The following is a 21374-nucleotide window of genomic DNA, read 5'->3' on the forward strand; positions in this document are numbered from 1 at the left end:
AAAGGCTTCAATGTGATGTCCGATGTCTTAGGATGGTGACAGTTCTTTTAGTTTTAGCTCTCCAAAAAGTATTTCTACCATTTTATTTAAGTATCTCTATTAGCGTCCTTAAATATTAGGGATTTCTTCTTCTTTTAAAAAAGTTAATTTCAGAGACCTCTCCTGAGAAAAAAATAGAAAGAAGCTCTTTATGCTTGCAAAGCTAATAAGCAATACATTGTATTGGGAAAAAATATAAAAATAAGTAAAGAACCTTTTATTTAAAAATGGAAATAAGTCTCTAAAGTCGTTTTTTCTGCAACAAATGTGGTCTTTTGTTACATTGAGTGGGAAAATCTTAAATCAAACTTTCCAGGATAGAACATTAAAAAACAAAACCCATCAACTCTGAGCTCTCTCTCTACTGTTGAGCACAAAACCAAAATCACAAATGCACAACATTTACTTTCATAGTTCATGGTGACTGATTTGTGTATTGAACACAATGATTTTCTTCCTTTGTGCTTCTTTAAAAAAAGTAACATTAACTTGCAAAAAAGACTCCAAATTGCTTATGTAGGAACAAACTTAAAAGTGAGACAGAATTTCATCTACAAGGCTTAAAAACATCTCTTAATTGTTATGATGTAAGAGCAGTCTAAAAATTTTTATCAACAAACAAAAAATCAGTCAAGCACACAGACCTTCTGAGACCATCTTGTCTGGATAACATCTTCAAAGTTAGGACTCAGTGATTACTAGTCTACGTTCTATGCTAAGGTGCTCAAGAAAAACAACTTGATATTGAGTGACATATACAAGTGCAGCAAATCTTTTTAAATTTGCATGTTGTTTTGGGAGCCTTTTAAAAGAAACTGTAAGCCAGCATATGGAAAGTTATAAATGCAGCCCAAGTTTGCTTGGAATCTAATTAGAGATGCCTTCCAGCTGTTGCCACTGCCTGGAGCCTCTATTTCCTCTTACTCTCTCCTTCCAAACAAACCATGGAAAAGCAAGCTGAACACCAGTTCTCCTGCCTGATGCAACATGAACTGAATTAGGCAGTCTGGCAAAAAGGAGATGAAAAAATCAGCCTCCTTATTAAATGTTGCTGTACATAAAATGTACAATGAAAATTCAGTCGAATTAAGGACAGAGGTATAGAAGCAAAATTAACGTTAAAAAATTTAAGTGCATTACCAGCAGCACAAAAGGCATTATCAATATTATGACTAAAGACAGCATGGTGTCTAATGTTCACCTATTTGTAGAAAAATGAAAGGATCCATTAATGATTTTTCTATTTGCACTATGTTCTCCAAACTAGACACCTAAGATAACCAAAGAAGGTCTTTGAACCCCTAACTTTGATAAAGATCAGGCTCCTACATCATAGATTGGTTATTTTTTTCTCTATGGATATTAACCTGCCTGTTTGGACTTTTGCTGATACATATATACAAATAGATACATAACAGAGCTTAAGGCATGGAAGGTTGGGAGAAGGATGTGGCATTGATGTAGCTCTTTGAAGAGAAATAAAATTTCAAATAGGCTGAGAAGAGGGTGATTGTGGTATAAATTTACCTCTCCCATTTCTTTAATCTTCCACTTTCCACTAATTTCCCTACATTTTCTCCTCAGCCTTCACCTTCAAGCATATGTCTCTCTCTATCCTGAAAATATCCTTCCTTTGAACCTGCTATTTTTTAAATTGCCACAACACTTCTCTTTCCTTTGTTGCAAGGTTAAACCCCGCACACAGGCTACACCCACTCTTGCCATTTCTACTCTACCAACCCATTTAATAACCTCTCCAGAATCAAACCATTTGTGTTTTGGGAGCGGGATGGGGGTGGGAAGATAAAAACGATGACTTTCTTCTTAAAATAGCAATTTAAAAGCATGATAAAATTTAAATAATAACTAGAGCTGTCTGAAGAGAACATTTCTTTTCAGGCAAATGTGAAATTAAGTAATCTCTTTCATGTTGCGGTAGACATTTTTCTGAATGGCTCACACAGAACATAAACCTTAAAAGCCAACAGCATACTGTGGGGGGAGTAATTTCTGTTCACCCTCAGTTCAGTGTTCTGTCCCATTAACAGCTCTACCTCTAAATATGCATGACATTTCCTTTCAAAAATTTTCTGTTTAATGTTTCAAATGCACACACTAGATCTGACTTAGTAAACCAATTCCTTAATAATGAGTCATCTGGCCAAACATGAGTCAGAGTAATAAAGCTCTCGAGACGCTTCACTGTTTGAACTTTAGGGACATATATAAACCTGTGAACAATTTCACAGCCTCAAGAAAGAATTTTTAGCTGTTACAAGAGGCTGGGTAAGAGAGAACCAGCACTTCCCTGTTTTCATGTCTTATCTTTTCTGAATTTGTAACATTGATTAGAAGAACCTCTGTTCTATAATTTTTTATTTACAGACATTGCAATGATCATGTGTAGCATTAAAATACAAATTTCACAGTCAGTATATTTCACTTTACGTATATTAAACATGTTTTTTTCCTTGAACATTTGGCAACTATAATCAACATGAGATTCACTGTTTCATCAGAATGTGTTTATATGGTTGCATATTATCAAATGGAATTTGGTTTCTGAAAAATGGAATGAAAGTATGGAACCAAATGGCAGAGCTAAAAGTCAGAATATTCCCAACCTCATATTTCAGTTAATTTTACTGTGATCTATAAGTCACCCAATAGATTTTTTTTCTGAAAGTCTTCTAGTTTCTCTTGTCTTCAAGCCTATGTTCACTGGGGCATTAAGTAATGTACCTTATATCATTGCTTCTCTCTTGAATTATTGTTCTCTTTCCATTCTTAGTGTTATCATTATGTTTTTTTTTCAGTATTTTGTTTCTCATTCAGACAGCTTCCTACTGGTTTCCCTGTTTTAGAGTTGGAGAAATAATAATGAGACATTGATAAAATAACAATTAGGCAATGATAAAATGATAAGAAAACAAGGTATTGACAATGAGTTGTAGTGGGCATTTTACAAAATACACATCGATAGAGAATAAATTTTATGTGTGGTTCCCTATACCTGTTCTGGTATGCCTAACTACAGCTTAGTTATTGAATAATAGTTTCCTTGTATGCTTTTCTCACTACTGGGATATTGAATTTGATGACAAGTGAAAAATTTGAGAGTTCCAGATCATCTGAAAAAGCTCCTCTACTTTACGAACATTGTTGCTTTATAATTATTTTCTGCATACCTCCAGTATCCTGGTTTGGGTGTTAAAGTATTTCATGCTCACCTCCATGGTGGTGTTATAACACCGCAGGATTATCAGTGAACTGCCTCAACTTTAATAGCTATAATTGATTCTAGTGTATTCATCAAAATGACAGCTATAATTTGTAGAAAAAAAAGAATCAAAGAATTTTCTTATAAAAGATGTGTTTAATAGATCTCTAGCTTTTTATTATCGCTGCTGCTGATTCATTATTTTTACACTTTGTAACTTGATGCTGGCACTTCTTGAGAATGATTGTCTTATTAACATATTACTTATTTGTAGCATTAAGTCAGTAACTTATTTTCTTGATAGGTTAAGAAAATTCCCTCAGAGTAGATTGAATAGGCCAGTGTATTTCAAACAATGACCCAGGAGCCCTGGAGATTGGCAGAAGTGCCCCAAGCCTGCCTTAGAAGGAAGGGGTTGAGGCTGGAACCTGCAGTAGCAGATCTACTTTCTTTTGTTTTATATGCTGGACTTCCTTTCCATCAAGAAATTCATTTGACTGAAAAGTGCCACAGTGAAAAAGAGTTTGAAAAATTATAGAATAAGTTTCAAGTCCAACAGGGAAATAAACCAATTTACCTTTGGCAAACATAGGTAATGTGAATAGGGCAGCTCCTCTAGGTGAAAAATAAGTAATGGGAGAGAGAGACTACAGTGCAGATCCTGAGCAGACACCATGGAGATGTGACACCCACACTCTGATCACATCTGGAGGAGGCATCCAGCATGTTGGAAGTGAAGTAGCGCTTACCCGACAACATAACCTGGCTTGCCTAAAGTTTTACACTTTAAGATTTAAAATAAAGGAGCTTAGAGGAGGGATTTGAACTTGTAAAAGATTACGAGATTCTTATTCTTTAACAAATAAACAATCCCAAATGTTCTTTTGCAGGATATGTTCTGTAGTGCTTGTTCTTAAAATCTAAGAAAGGGAATGTTTGGGCTAACATGTTACATCAGATGGAGGTTGGACGTTTTGATTTCAATACTGTGTGTGGTAACTAAGGTGAATGCATTAAAACAAACATTCCTTTCAATGAAATCTTTCTCAGTGTCTGCACAGCTGTTAACTCTTTGGCCCAGAAAACTGCAGCAAAAGCCAGCAGTAATACAACTTATTCAGGTTGGCCCATAAACTGTTTAGTGAGTACTTTGCTTTTGGAGAACAAAAAGAAGAGATCACCAATGTGGAAAAGTTGTAATAAATGACTATGTTCTATAAATTAAAGCAAATGACCTATTTTTAGCTATTTTAAAATAAGAAGCAAAATAGGTGGACTTCAAGTTTTAACAAAAATCTTGCCAGATGTAAATCCTTAAAAATTATAATTCTAAAAATGTAAGTGCAGGACCACCAACTACTGCTCAGTCTCTTTTGCCTTGACATCAATCCAAGAGAAAGGGAAAAAACATGTATATGTGCCTGTGTTTGTCTCTCTCTCTCTTTCTGTGTGTGTGTGTGTGTGTGTGTGTGTGTGTGTGTGTGTAAACACTTGATATTTGATGCAATCAATAGTCTGAAGTAGCAACATTTTCATTTTGATGAAAATAGAGATGTTGAGTTCATACATTGGCTCTTTGTGTTGATTTCTTTTTATCACCAACCATCTGACCATATGGATGCACTAACAACATGCAGAGTTTTGGCTACAAGTCCAAAGTAGTGAAGTAAGGGAGAATGGTGAGTTCACCCACTTCATTCAACTCTGGGACAGCCGTGAGACCAGACAAGCATGCTTGCCCTAATGTAGCACCCTGCCCCAACATTCACCTGTGCTGCTTTTTCTTTCTTTTGAAATATTAGTGAGTGGCTGAGCCAGAACTCAGATGCAGACCTTTTGACACCACTTACTATGATAAATGAAAAAAAAATCTATAACTGCAATCCTTCAAAATATAAAACCTAAAGGAGTCAGAAAAAGAAGGGAGAAGCAAAGACTATTATTTATTGGTAGGCTTTGAAATGTGAAATGTAATTGTCAAAAAGATTCCTGTAACTTGTGATACATGTCTGCTTGAGCAAGCACCTTTTTTTTTTTTTTTTTTTTTGCTAATAGTTGAATGAATAAACTTGAATTTGTCCTCGACTCCTCCTTTTCTTCCTGTTGCATTTGTAGTTCATCAAAAAATCTTGTCTGCTGTATCTGCAGAATATACTCAGAATCCATCACTTTCCCTCACCCCTCCCTCCGTCCCACGATCTCTCACACAGGTTAATGCTATGGTCTCTTTAATAGACCCACCTGCTCTCCATCCGACCTGCATGATCTATCCTCAACACAGCCACTAAAGCAGTTCTGTTAAAAACGAAGTTAGATCAGGTTCCCCTTCTGCTGCAAGCTTCCCAGTGGGTCCCATTTTAGTCGAGTGAAAGTCAATGCCCCTGCCTGGGCCTACATTACACTACAGGATCTGGCTTCTTTCACTGCTTTGACCCCATTTCCTCTTAATCTCTCCTGGTCTGTCTCTGAACTAGCTTAGTGGGGCTGCCCTGTAATGGTACTTGAACACACCAGGGGTGTTCCTGTTGTAATACTTATGCATTCACTCTTCTTTCTGCCTGGAGAAGCTACATACAATGATCCCTTCCTTGCCTCCCTTCTTATCAAGGCCTTTAGTGACCTTTGTAATATTGTCCTCTCAATTTCTGTGACTCCCAATCCTCTTTCCCGTCTCTTATCTTCTTTCTTAGAGCATGTCACCCTCTAGCATACTATATAGTTTTCTTATTTTTGTCTTCTTGCACTAGAATATGAACACCACGAAAACAGGGATTTTTATAGGTTTGTCAACTTATATGTTTCCCGGTGTATTAGTCCATCCTCATGTTGCTATAAAGGACTGCCCGAGACTGGCTAGTTTATAAAGGAAAGAGGTTTAATTGACTCACAGTTCCACCGGGCTGGGGAGGCCTCAGGAAACTTACAATCACGGCGGAAAGGAAAGCAAATATGTCCTTCTTCACATGATGGCAGGAAGGAGAAGTGCCAAGCAAAGGAGGGAAAAGCGCCTTATAAAACCATCAGATCTTGTGAGAACTCACTCACTATCGTGAGAACAGCAGCATGGGGGTAACACCACCATGATTCAATGACCTGCTGCAGGGTCCCTCCCAGGACACTTAGGGATTATGAGAACTACAATTCAAGATGAGATTTGGGTAGGAACAAAGCCAAACCATAATCACCCAGTGTCTAGAACAGCACCTGGCAAAGAGTAGGTTCTCAATATTGAATGAATAGATGAATGAATGATGGATGAATTTCAGGGAAATAAAAAAGACACCACTTAAATCAAGGGCCATTACTTAATGAACGATTAGCTGGTAGTGGAGTGTCTCAAGGGTTACAAATTAGTCGATGAATAGTCTTCTTCCTTTTAGAATTTCTAAAGGTATACATTTAACCTTGGGAGTTTCCTTTATGTAATTAAGAAATAATCACACTCAGCTACATCGTGGGTTTGAGGTGAGGATTAAATGACATAATCCAGTGTATTAACATTGATCTTAAGACACTATTTTAAATTACTTATTTTTTTATTTTATTATTTCGACATCTGGAATCATTCAGAGACACAGTGGAAAAGAAAACAGATCTAAAAAGCTCTATTCTTGGAAACGAACCATTGAATTATTTTAATTTTAGCAAATCTCAGACTATTGATCCAATTGACCCATTTTTCTTTTAGAGATAAATAATGACTGTGAATTATCTAGCTAAGACGGCTATAACACTTTAGAAAATTATGATATACTGTATATGCACATACTCTGAAACTGATGAAAACCAGATAAAATTCATAGCTTCCTGATTTAAATAACACACTGAAATAAGCATTTGTTTTCTTCAAGTTCACACTGTAGTAGAAAAGGAGCACATAAAAAAGAACTATACTCCAAGATGTTTACATCTCCTAGTACCTTTAACTTCATGATTCAGTTCTCAGAAACTCATTATTCAGTTATCAGTTGCTTTTTGCTCTTGAACCAATTACTAAGCCTAAAATAAGAATATATAAACTTATTTTATGGGAGAACAGACATACATTAATAGGGATGTTTCTTCCAAGATTGAACTCTACGAGACCTTAAACAAGCTTTCAATTGCAGACTTTAGGAGGAAAAACACGTCAACTGACTTGATTCTAAGATAGTGCTTAAATTAAATAGTCATATGCATATAGCAGGTGTTAAATAAACAGTTGGGAGAAAAAAAAAAGAGACAAAGATGGTAATAAATCACCATGGAGCATTAAAGATCAAAACTCTACCGCAGTGTTATTCAGTATGGTTCCCAGACCAGCAACTTCACCTTCACCAGGGAGCTTATTGGAAATGCAGAACCAAGACCGCCACCCTCGCCCTTCTGAAATATTAGGGTAGGACCAGAGGCATAATATTTTAACAAGTTCTCTTAGTAATTCTTATACATTGCTCTATTATATACATCTTACAGTCCTAAATATCTAATTGTTAATATTTGAGAGGTTGTTACGATCAATAATATATGTGGAAAAAAATATAAAAACTTTTCACAGTCAAATTTAAACAAAAGATTGTATAGGAACTAGTTATTACTTCAAAACACAGTAACAAAAATAGAACTGGAATTATATTTTAAATGCCTTATGGCATCTACACTTATGGAATATTTGAGTTCTTCATTTCATCTCTCAATAAGAGAAACATAGTTTGATTAATAGGTTAAGTATTCTTAGAAATTCTGAAAGGTAATATTGACATCATTAATTTATATATGAAACAAATAAAACACAAGAACTTCTTCCAACTTCCCAAAACTGTATGGGAAACAATTTTGAATATGAGTCTCTGGTTTTTAGAATAACTATACCTACTTAGCCTGCTGTTGCTTTACTTTAATAACAAAAGATATTTATTGCTTTCTACTCTAAAGAAAGCTGTGCAGGGATAACAAACCCATCCTGTCAGCCATCTGAATAATGTCATTGAAAAATCCTAGTGTTGGAGTTGGAATCTTAGCTTCATTGCTTACATGGGACCTTGGCCAAGATACCTTACTTCTCTGAGCTTGATTTCTTCAAGTGTAAAAATGTGGATAATAATAATTACTCCAGAGTTATGAGACTTGGAGAATATATAAAAGAGATACAGATATAGATATATACATATATAGAGAGATAAATATATTTTTTAGAGATAGATGTACTAAGAATATATATTAGAGGGTAATGTACATAAGGTATATTTCTTAGCACATACATGCCAAATAAATGTTAAATTGCTATTAACAAGATTTTATGCTCAACTAAATCTTTTATTTAGGAAAAAATGTATGATTAAACTATAGAGTTACACAGACAGCCAAACTAGGAACAAAGTAAAAAATTGATTTCAAATGTTTGAGTTTATATTTTCAAGTATTTTAAAAATATCTAAACCAAATTAAATTTTAATTTGAGTCTGAATCACTCCGTTCACATACATTCATTATGACCTTATCCTGTGCAAGAACCTGGTGTGTTCAAAGGATCTAACACAATCTTTAACCTCATAATGTTCAACTCCAAAGGTAATTTTAAAAAATCTGATAAAACAATGTAAAAATTATTTGGTTTTAGACTGAAGATTAGGGACAATGTTTTAAATAAATTTCTAATAAATTATAAATTTATTTTAAAAATTTCAATTATAGTATAGATTATAGTAGAGATGAATTAATATTATAATACAGGTATGCTATCAAATTTGCAGTATGTATTAATATATTATAGCTTAATAATTGAAATGGAGTTAGTATATATAATTCACGAATTTTTGCTAGGTAGAAGTGCAGAAAAATTAAGTAAATTGTGCACTTTATTTTGGTTTATTTTTAGATAGAAGGAACTTACTCTCATTTATGTGATGGTAGAAATGCTTTAGTAGAGATTAAAAAAATGACAAAGAATGTAAAATTGTAAAACCTAAGTCCTTGAGGAGGAAAAAAGTGGCTTGGGGAGGCATGGGTCTTTGACCGATGCATGTATCTCAATGCCTACTGGAAGAAGAAGGCTGCACATGTGCTGTCAATGCTGGTAAGTTGGTAAATTTGGTGTTGGTAATGAAAGGGCTAATTTATTATTGCTTCTAATTCTCAATGGAATTTTGAAGTAAGGCAATGAGCTGATGAAAGGATATTAGCAGTTTGAGAAGATGAGAAATTTGGAAATAGCAGTTCTGAAGAATGGGACACATAATATAGGAAGGTAAAAAAACTGCTGGCATTTTTAGTGCCTGTTTTAGATTTGTGGTTATGAATTTAATTTAATCAAACATTGGTTGCCACCCAAATTTTTGCTGCTGTGTCCAACTGCTGGCTGGACCTTCTTGGGCACTGAATGTTGCAAAACCATGCCTATCCAGCCCATTTGGGCTTTGTGCACGGAACAATTCAGCACTCTGACAGGGTCCAGTCAGTTGCCACATGCTCTTTCTCATCTATGGCTGGTCCTTACCCTCTCTACCAAGCTTGAGAACAACCAAATTTCAAGAAAAGCATATCATGGTATCGCCTCAGGAAGGGGACAATGACCTAGTGATTATTTTCTGGCACGTCTCCCTACGAGGCTCAGTTGGCTGGTAGATTTGGTGTTGGTGATAGGATAGAGAAATTTTATTATTGATTATATTCAGTCAGTGGAGAGAGAATTCATTGTTATAAAATGAAGGTTTTGAGAAAGATAATTTTCAACATCTCTTTGAGCTCTAAAAATTCTATCACTCTTCGTTGGCTGCCACATCTTATTATACCCAAGAAAAAGTGTGTAAAGCTTACATAAGGTAAACCTAAAAGTTTTAGGTTTACCTTATGTAAGTATGCTATCATTTCTGATTTCATAAGTATGCTGTCATTTCTGATATGGATTCTACATATGCCCATTTGGAACAAAATTTATAGGAGTAGTTGAGACTTTGGAAATACTCTTCCCTTTCTATTCAAAATAAATTCCCTGAAAATTCAGTTAAATCTAAAACTTAGAATGTATTGAGCATTTATTATATGCCAGGTAATGCTCTATGTATTTTTGCCCTTATGGTCTTATTTAATAAGATAAGAAAGAATGGTCTTTTAAGTTCCTACTACTTTCATTTGATGAGGAGATCTACAGGCTTTAAGTAACCTAAGGTTTCACTTGAAGTGTGGAGCTGGGGTTAGACATAGGTGTCCAATCCTGTGCCTCCTGCTTCTCAAATAACTTCCACTTAAAATAACTGCTTTCTCCGAATATGATATAATTTAAAATTATGCTTGAACAATTACTAAAGGTTGCTACCAATCTAAATATCTATGTTCATCCAACTCTATCAAATATGGCATCATATTTCAGTTGATGAGCAATGGTAATATGATGTTAACAATTTTTAAATCAAAACATTCCTCTTAAATTTTAAGCTATTGTACTAACAGATGAAAAATTTGAAAGCTCCTAAAATTCAGAATGAATATAAAATGTCATTCTGACATTTTCAATATGTCAGTCATAAAACACTTAACATAGTTTTTGAATATCTTCTCCTTCAGAGCTTTTCACTTGGTTTAATTATTGCATAAATGTTTATTGAGAGTCTGCTTATCAGCAAACATTCATTAACTATCTATGGGCTAAGTTAAAGTTTCCAAGCCTGGAGGTAACCAAGATTATCAAGGTTATGTGGGTTTCTATGTGGCAGGCTCTGTTCTAAATGCTTTAGGTACACAATTCTACTTAATCCTCATAATAAACCCCATGAAGTACTATAATGATCATCCCCATTTTCCCATGAAAAAACTGAAGGATAGATAGTTTAAGTTATATGGCTGATGTCACATAAGTTCTTTGCTTTTAATCATTGTGATATATATATATATATATATATGAGAGAGATATGTATATACATATAATATTTATGTATTTTTAAATTAGACTGTATGAAGTTTATAATTTAGTGTATTCTTGTACACTTAGGGATTAAGAGGAAAGAGGTAAGTATAAAAACTGAAACAGAAGTATGCAGAAAAGACTGTAGGAACAGAGCAGAATGCACTTGACTCTGCCTGAGATGGGGTGAGAAAATGACCAGAAAAGCATTGGTGAGGAGATGAGGGTGGTAGAGAGTCTAGAAAGATGCAATGATGTCTTCCCAGAGGTGAATGAAGAACATTCTACCAAAGGAAGCCCTGCTTAGAAGGAAACAGGGTGGTATGAGGATGCAGCCCTAGTGGGAAAGTACAAGTACTCTGGCAGTGATAATCCAAAGAAGGTATAAACGGAAAATTGTTGGGAGATTGCAACGGAACCTTGGCGGAGGCCAGATTTTGAGGGCCCTTATATGGAATGCTTAGAAATTATGCTTTAGTCTCCAAGCAGTGGAAACTTCTAAAAATTTTAAGCAGGGAAGTGTCATGATTTCTACTATTGTAGGAATTTTACTCAGGTCTTATTGTAGAGGTGGATTCAGAACCTGTAAGCAATATAATCATTTAGGAGGTTATTGAAAGAGTGATAATAGAGCACAGAAGTCTCAATACCTATGAACCCTAAAACAATATATTAATTCAAAACTATTATGTACCTTCTAAGTGGTAGTCCCAGGGGTGAGCTGGAATTCAAAGCTGGATAAGATATATTAATAATATTCAATAACATGTCTTGACATTTTTGGTTGAAGGAATTTGAAGTAATTAATCACTGGCCTTTCCATTACCCTATTTTCAATTTCTCATTTAGTGTTATACTTTTAACATCACTGTTTAAATACACATTTGCTCTTACTTGTCACGGGCTTAGCAGGGTTCCAATAGATTCTCCCAAATATGACAACCAACAACAACTAAAACAGTTTGCAAGTGCAGAGACCTTAAAAAATACACCCCAGTCACCTTTTTGGACATCTCAGAACTAACAATATCATGCAGAACACCATGCCAGATAAAATATATTAAAATTAAAACATATGGGGTTTAATTTTAACCATTTTTTTAATCAACGGATTAAAATTGGATGAGAGCTATGACTATACTTACAGAAAGCTTTAAAAAAGAACAAAAGCCACTTCTTGTAAGGTTTTTATATGATTAAAATTGTGAAGACATAACTCTAAATTTAAAAGAATGTTTACTTTAAAATTACATAATATGTAAAATTATCAAAGTACTTTCACATATGTTATGTCAATCGATGAGTGGAATAACTTTTAAGATTGGTAAGTCAATAATATCATTACTATGATTCTACAGATGAAAACAATGCATCTCAGAAATATCAAAAAAGGTATTCAAGGTCAAAGTCAGTAATCTGTTGAATCAGCACTGTACTGTAACTCAGATTTCCTTACTATAAATTATATGCTATTTCTTCTCAATCACATTGCCTGCCAGGGGGAAGTAAATAATCATTTATTCATCAATTCATCCATTCATTCATTCTTCACACATTTGCTTAGTGCCTATTAGTACAAAGCACTGGACTGGGTGCTGTGAGATTTATGGAGATTATAAATCAGCTTTGCTGCTTAGGGGACCAGCAAGGGAAGGAAGAGGTTCAGTAATAGCTGTGAAGGAGTGGAAAATCATGCCTAATGAGACAGTTACAGAAAGGAATAAGAAAGCTCATCGTTGAGATAAATTATTTCTGGCTAAGGAATCATGGAAAGCTGTATAAGCAAAGTGGTATTTTAGGTGAGTTTTAATGAGTGGTTGGCATTTGGGCAAAGAGAGATAGGGTGTAAATTCCAACAAGCGAAAACAGAATGAGCCAAAGAAGAGAGGAAATCGAGATGTTCTTGAGAAACTGTGAATCATCCATTTCCCTGGAGTAGAGTTTGAAGGTAGAAGGAGAAAGATATGGCTAAAAATATTGTTTAAAGACTGGACTGAGGTGTTTATAATTTTTACAGGAGGCAGAATGGGGTGAAGAAAAATAATAAAGTCACGCAAGTTTAGGTTCAAATAGCTCTGCTGCTTAAGAAGCTGTGTGACCATGACCAATTTATATAACTTCTCTAAAATTTTCATAGGCCATCCATAAAATGTGGACATTTGTGAAATATTTTGGAAATATTTTTCAAATAAAAAAAAATTTACCTTCAGCGTGAATGTGAAGATCAAATAACAGGATGTCTGAAAAACAAGTGGCACAAGAAGGCCTTCCATATAAAATTACTTCTTTTCCTATTCTTTGGTAGTCAGTAGGGGACCAGGGAGGGTGTTCGCTGAGGATGGTGATGTCATGACAGTCTGTTTTAGCAAAGCAAATGTGTTGGGTAAATTAGAGGAGAGAGGGGCTGGGCAAGGTGGCTCATTCCTGTAGTTCCAGCACTTTGGGAGGGCGAGGTGGCTGGAACACTTAAGCCCAGGAGTTAGAGACCAGCTTGGACAACATGGCAAAACCCTGTCTCTACAAAAAATGCAAAAATTAGCCTGGCATGATGGTGCACACCTGTAGTCCCAGGTACTTGGGAGGCTGAAGCAGGAGGATGACTTGAGCCTGGGAGGTTGAGGCTGAAGTGAGCCATGATTATGCCGCTGCACTCCAGCCTGGGTGACACAGCAGGACCCTATCTCAAAAAACACTAAAAAAATAAATAAATAAATAAAAAATAAAATAGAAGAGAGAGACTAAAAGATGAGAAGCAGAAAGTCTTTTATTTTTATTATTTTTTTACAACAGGGCATGGAAAAAATGCCTCAATGAGGTAACACTACTGGGAATATATCTAGAATTATAAAAGAACACTGAAACAAACTCTAATTACATCAAGGTAAAGTCTTACAAAAAAGATGAAATCAAAATTAATATTAGAATATTGCTATAAGAAAAAACTGAATGAAACCAAACTTTGAAATAAAAAGACTTTTATACTGAGCTCATATTAAAAGCAGGGGCTCTAGGTCTTTTGGTCCTCCTAGCTTTGATTTCTAAGAGTTGTCATTTGGATGACACAAGACATCGTCAGCCTTCTGCGCCTGGATAATTTCCACCTTTAAGAACAGCTATTTCGGAAACTCAATAGAATTATCTGAATAGGAATTCACTTCAATGGCTTTTTAAAAGACTCTTTAAAATTATGGACTTTGAGCTTAATAGTGTGCCAATAGTTTACTTGACCATAATTCTACTATCAGAAAACCCATATGGTCAAATAGGAATTGGCAGCTCTTTGTCAAATGGTTTGACTATTGAGCCATTCTTTTTGAAATGGATGTGTGAGGTGTCAAAGCCACCCTCTCCACTTGTTATATTCATTTTCCAGAGTCAAAGTAAGGCTTAAAGGAAACTTGTTTTTCCTGAACTTCTAACAGTAAACATGTACATTTTTCTAAATGTTTAAGTATCAATTAAATATTTATGAAAGTAATGACTGAACTCATATAACTAATGTAATTTATATTTATTGAGTATTGTCTGAATGTAACATGCTGCTTAAAACCAGGCCTTGAATAAAAGAAGTGGATGGAAGAGGAAGCATGCATGACCGTGATGTTTACAATAAGCTGATGGGAAATGAGTGTGTGTGTGTACACACATGCCTATGAAATGAAATAATCAAACTCTATTGCCCTAAGCTTACTTGACTCTTTCTCCTATCAGAGTGGCTGAAAGAATTCAGTTACCTTTTCAGGGTTTCCAACACTAGGACAATTCTAACTTGAAAATTTAATATCTAAAATATTTGTAATATTTTGTAAACTGGAAGACACGTTCCCCTGCCTTGACAGGCCACTACCATCCACGGAGGAGGCCTATCTGGATTCTATCTTCCTAGACCAAACTAGGCCACCAGAGCTCCCGATTGAGTGCCTGACTATACAGTGTGGCTGTAGCTGACAAGGCCCAGCTGAGGCAATTCCAGAAAGAGGCTATAATTAAAACCAGAAACTCACCATTTTCTAAGAGATGATCTGGAAAAAAAAAAAAAAAAAACCCACCATGATTTTCATCCCTATTTAAGTCTTTACCAAAATTTCAAACTTTCCAATATATTTGCTTTCATTCAGATTCTAATACCTATATGTCTGTGTCCCTCCTCTACTCTCACTCAATCCTTTCCCCATCCCAACTCCCTAACCCTTTCCAATAGGCCCACTGTTATTTAGCAAAATCCTCCTTAAAACTTTTGTTTTCTAAGAGATGGGGTCTTGCTCTGTTACCAAGGCTAGAGTGCGGTGGCCCAATCGTAACTCTTTGCAGCCTCAAATTCCTGTGCTCAAGGGATCCTCCCACCTCAGCCTCCCTAGTAGCTGGGACTACAGGTGCATGCCACCACACACAGCTAATTATTTTTAATTTTAAACACAGGGTCTCACTATGTTGTGCAATCTGGTCTCAAAGCAAAATCCTCTTTAACTTCATCTCTTCCCTGGACAGCCCCTGTACCTTTTTGCTGTAATTAACTGCTGGCTGTCCCTGCCGTATTTTCAAGTTGGGGCTGGGCTTTTACTCACATCCCAATATTCACAGAGCCTGCAGCAGGTACGGGTGCTCTCTCAGTTTTTCCCTGGCACTTCTAGACAATTTTGGCTCTTGTCTCCCTTTAAAAGCTCAACGCCTTTGAAAAGTAAGGCAACAGACAATAGACTCATTATCTTTGCTGTTAGAGTCCTACATCCAACTTCAGGCCTTTCCGGAACCTGACCCCTCATTCATAGATGATCCCAGCACTGGCTCGCTGTCGTCTTTGCTACGATTTCTCTTTTTGTTCTCAGTGATTTCTCAATGGATATCCATGTGAGTGATTATTCAACACTCTGTCCTTCAAATACTTTGCCTTCTTTACTTCCAAAGATATTTTCCCCCATCTGACCTTAGCACTCATTACCATATAATTTTCAAAATCTGTACTGCATAACTGAATTTTGACCCCATGCATACACTTTCCCAATCACTATTATCTATGTTTTCAACTTTCCAAGTTTACTCTAGTGTTCTCATTTCAACGACATCCAGACAGTTAATTTATTGACCTCAGCACTTTTTAAGAGAACATAAGCCCCATAGTATTCCCCCTTTCTTTGCAAAGAGTCCACGATCCACCATGCTAGTTATTCGGCAAATCTCAAAAACTAGTTAATTCCACCTCTTCAACCGTACTTCTGCACACAAGCACCAAGCAGGGTGGGAGAAAAACAAACAAAAAATGCCTGGTGTCTGTTAAAATTTATGACCACAAATCTCAAGTGGGCTCTCATTACAGCCCAGAATTTTTACTGCATTTCTTTACCCAATTCACTTTCTCACTCTCCTAGCAGATATTTTGTATCTCTCTCCCTCTCTCGTTAAACCTTCAGATCTTCCTTCTCAGCTAATTACCTGTAGGATAATTCAGAAGAGAATTACTTCAGAGTCCCAAAACTAAATCTTCCAAGCTATTTGCATCTGTACATCTATACTCTCTTCTTTCCTAGGAAAATTAATGAACTGGTATAAAATAGCCAAGGCAATTTTGAAGAACAAGCAGGAGGTTTTACATTCAAGATATTAATATTTATTATAAAGCTATAGTAGTTAAGAGAACATAGGATTGACACAACAAATTGACAGCGAAAATAATGAGAATTGGAATGGAAAAGTGCAGAAACAGATCAAACATGTGCATTCATCTGATTTATGAAAAGGTGATGCTGCAGTCCAATGGAGAACCATACTAAAAACTAATTTCAGATGAATCATAATCTAAATATAAAAACAAAACAATAAAACTCTTAGGGATAAAAGACCATGGTCATGATCTTGGGGTAGGGAGAATATCTTAAATAGGACATAAAAAGAAAAAGATTATAACGTGGATTACAAGAAAATTAAAACCTCCTGTTAATAAAAAAAATGAAAAATCACTAAGAAAAAAACCAAACACACCAAAACCACCAAAAAACATACACTAAAAAACCAAAACGCTGTTGAGGAGAGTGAAGAAGCAAGCCACAGTATGGGAAAAGAGACTTGCAATACAAATATCTAACAAAGGAATAGAATATATAAATAACTACCACAAATTAATAAGGCAGAAACAATCATCTAAAGAGAAATTAGGCAAAACACTTGAATAAATACTTCTTTAAAGCGGATATAAAATGGGTCCATAAAAATGTGAAAAGATGCTCTTCTTTATTAGTTGTCAGGAAAATGCAAATTTAAACCATAATGATGTAGCAGTGCATAATGACCAGAGTGGCTAAAATGAAAAAAAGATAACACTAAATGTTAACAAAGATGTGAAGCAAGTAGAATATTCCATACAATTACTGGTGAGAGTACAAACTGGTAGAATCACTTTGGGAAACTTGAGCAGTATCTACCAAAACTGAACATAGACATCCCTTTAACCCAGGATTTCCACTTCTTGACAGATATCTAAGAGAAATGCATAAACTACGTTCACAAAAAACATATACAAGTATTTTTATGGTAGCACTGTTTATAATAACCCAACTATGAAAACAACCCAAATGTCTATTAACAGTAGAATGGATAAATAAATTGTAATATGCTTATGCAAAGGAATACTATTCAATGATAATGAATATCTGCAGGCAACAACATGGAAAAATTTTACAAACTTAATGCTAAAAGAAACCAGACATAGAAGAGTACCCTCTCTGTAATTCCATTTGTATAAAGTTCAAAACCAGGCAAAATTAATTTAAGGTATGAGAAACTGGGAGAGTGATTATCGACGGTGAGGGATACCAGTTGGGTAGGGGGTTGTTTTAAGCACAGTGAATTTATCAAATATCCCATTAGAAATAAACATTATTTGAGTTACCTTTGCATTTGTTAACAGCGATCATCATGGTATTTCAAGTGGGATAAATGAGTAACAAAATAGTAAAAACACAAAATTACTATCAAAGATATGAATTCAATTCAGATTGTCAACCTTTCCTCCTCTAAAGTCTGCATAAAACATGTCTAGGTTTTGCAAAACTTATAATTCACTTTATGAAGCCTTCACTATATTCTCTTTTAAGAAAAAAAATGATATTTTTAATCCATATCTTTATTTGCAAAACTGTAGAAAAAAAGTGAGTAAATTACTTTGAAGTAAATCAAACACAGGCAGTCACTTTCCCAATCAACCTTTTATCTCATCAGGACAACTGTGAACACCTAGAACGCTGTTTCTCAAAGCCCAGTGCATAGAATCCCTACATCACTACCCTTCTTAGAATCTGTTGCAACATCAGTATAAAATGGGCATAACAAGAGCAACTATCTAAAGTTGTTGCAAGGATTAAATGAGACAATGCATATAAAATTCATTACCCCAGAACACAGTGACTGTTCAGCAGACACTAACATTTAATACTAACAGTCTTAATTTATTTTTGATAATGTCATCATCACAATAACCTGACATGCTCATTAAATCACTGTTGATTTCTAGACTCAACCCCAGACCTACCAAAGCTGAAGGGCCCAGAAATCTGCATTTTAAATAGCATTTGGACTGATTCTTTTTGCATACTACAACTTGAGAACTACTATGCAGAGATTAGGGCTCACTTCTTGTTTCTTCTTCATAGCTCCAATGCAGGGGTCTGTACACATGAATGCTTATTGACAGGCTGACTAATAATCAATATTGCCAGACTAGTATGATGTAAATTATTAAGGGAATCTTCAATTTGTTACAGATTTGTGTAGTAAAAGAAAATGGATTTTTAATTTTTGACTCCAGAAAAATATAAAGGGAGGGCTGTTTTGTTAATAGTATCAAAAGTAACTTCAGCTTCAATTATGTAAACTCTTTGTCATGTGAAGATATTTGAATAATGTCACGCTTCACATAACCCGTTTTATTTCCCTTAAAATAGTTTAGTTCATTTCAGTTTTTTTTATGGCTTCCTTTTTTAATTTAGAAGATCCACAAGGCATAGACATGTGTTCATAGAGAGAACAAATGACCATACTCTCTGGGACCTGCATTATTAACTCATTTATGCCTAGTGTTCCATTATTGGAATTCTAAGCATGTGGGAGTAATTTATATACTACTGCTCAAGATCATTGCCAGGGTCTGATTGCAAAAATTCAAAAAATTGCAACCTCAGGCATAAATGGGTTAATAATGTGTCCAGAACTGGGCTTCCATAACTGCTTTATTTCTTACATCTGTGTTCATTTAAATGAAGCTTCCAGCAATTTGTCTAAAAGGAGAAATTGCAAGTGAAAAACTATTCAAATGTTTAATTCAAATAGAAATTTAAATCAAATCACAGTAGCTATTTGTACTTTTTGTCTATAAAAAATTATACAACCTGTTGCACTGAATAAAAATTTTTAATGAGAAAAGAAATCTCATCAGATGTTTGATTGCATTGAAATTACAGAGACGTTAATCTTTCACCAAAGAGAAAAATTAGGAAATATTTCCACCTTAGTTTCTGTTTCATTTTATTAAGTAAACATAATGGTTAAAAGATAAAACCTACATATTGTTTCAGTGCAAGATAATGTTTAAGAACAAATTTTCTTGTTTGGTGAAAAGCCTTGAACATATGCTTTATTGTGAAAAATAAATTCATATAGTTCAGTTACATATTTTCAACCACTGTTGGCTATCTGTGTAAATCTAAATTCTATAAGTTAGTTGAAGAGGTCCAGTGAGGCTTTGTGAGACATTTATTTCATGAACCAAATATAAGGGTGTTTGGAATTAGACATGAAGAACTTGGACCTCTAGGCCACCAGATGCACTTATTTTCCAGCCAATAATCTACTCCTTTATAAATATCAAATACCCCTGATTTTCTGATGCCATAGTTAACCTTTAAAATGACCCTGAAGTACAGTGAGACTTTTCTCATTCTCAGGAGAGGGAAGGACAATAATTTTTTTCTTTTCTGGCAATGATGCTAAGTTCTGACAGTTTGCTAAGCAGTGGAAATCATGCTGTAAGCAAAAGTCTCTGTGAGACAGAGATTCTTACAAAATAGTCTTTATTTTTCCAATGGATACTGGCTACTTTTATAGGATCCAATTCCAAGAACAACTTCACAGAAGCAAGGGTTCCCTGTCCTGCAACTGAAATCACAAGACATAGATTGAAATGGCTAAGGCTTTTCTTCTACCTCTGTCCAGCTTAACCCCTGCCCTTCCTAGTTTATCTTCGTTCCACAGGCTGAATTTGTACATCCAAATCAATTCCAGTAGCCTGTGTTCTGATAGGATAGAGTAAAAATATGAAAATGTGTGAACAATTTAAGTAGAAGATTTAGCTACTTAGCAAAGCAGCAACAATATGAGAAGCACTTTACTTAAGCATCAAAACAGTCTGATTTCTGTTGGTTAGTCAGAAAATTCCAGACCTGTGAAGAGCAGCAGAAAACTGCAGATGAAGTTTGACTCCTCTTGAGCACTTACCATTGTATTTCCTTGCATTTTGAGAACTGCTTTGCTAACTAAATATGGCCTTCATTAGGGGGTCTCATAAGAGAAAATGACCCATCAAAGACCGAAGCAGAGTCATACATAAACTGGTCATATTTTACATTACTCTCTATCTGTTTCGTTGGCTCATTTTATCTGATAATTCAATTCTAGATTTAAGAATGCACCAAGAGTAAAAAAAATTTTTGATCTTTCTTATCAGTGATGGTGAGTGTGAATTCTAGTATGACATCTGAAACAAAATCTGAGCATGCTCAAAAGTAGAATAGATTTGACACAGGAGACCATTTCTGGAAATCTCTGGTTGGTGGGTATCTATATGTTCTCATCTCATTTAAAAACTTACAATTGGCTCTAAAAAGGAAAACTAGACTACACTAGTGACTAGAAAATTAAGATCATTAACACTGTATCCATTTTAACACGGTACCCCAATACCATACATCATTCATTCATTCTTCATTCATTCAGTTGTTCCCCATACTTTCTGTTACTCCCTTAAATTTGGAGCTGGATCTTCATTAAATGCTTAAGATTTCTCCAAGGAATAAATATAAGAAGTTGGAACACTTACTTTCCAGTAATAAACTGACTCCTGGATGGTGTGCAAATAGGCTGGACATAGTAGTTTTCCAGTTTAACTCCTTCGGCAGCGAGCTTGTCAAGAGTGGGTGTTTTAATCTCAGATCCGTGGTAACCCACATCTCTAAATCCCTGATCATCCGC

General features: G+C 35.1%; 1 protein-coding gene across 1 annotated transcript in view; it reads right to left on the minus strand.

The window, feature by feature from the left end:
* The window catches only part of ARSJ (arylsulfatase family member J), a gene marked incomplete at its 5' end in the record, with an annotated part of 76200 nt that extends 54826 nt beyond the window's left edge, over positions 1 to 21374 (minus strand). Inside the window, one exon of the mRNA XM_032146279.2 lies at positions 21223 to 21374. Within this exon, the coding sequence (XP_032002170.2) occupies positions 21223 to 21374 (152 nt within the window). The remainder of the gene's footprint in view (positions 1 to 21222) is intronic.

This window comes from Hylobates moloch, unplaced genomic scaffold, assembly GCF_009828535.3.
Source record: "Hylobates moloch isolate HMO894 unplaced genomic scaffold, HMol_V3 SCAFFOLD_3, whole genome shotgun sequence".
NCBI lineage: Eukaryota > Metazoa > Chordata > Mammalia > Primates > Hylobatidae > Hylobates > Hylobates moloch.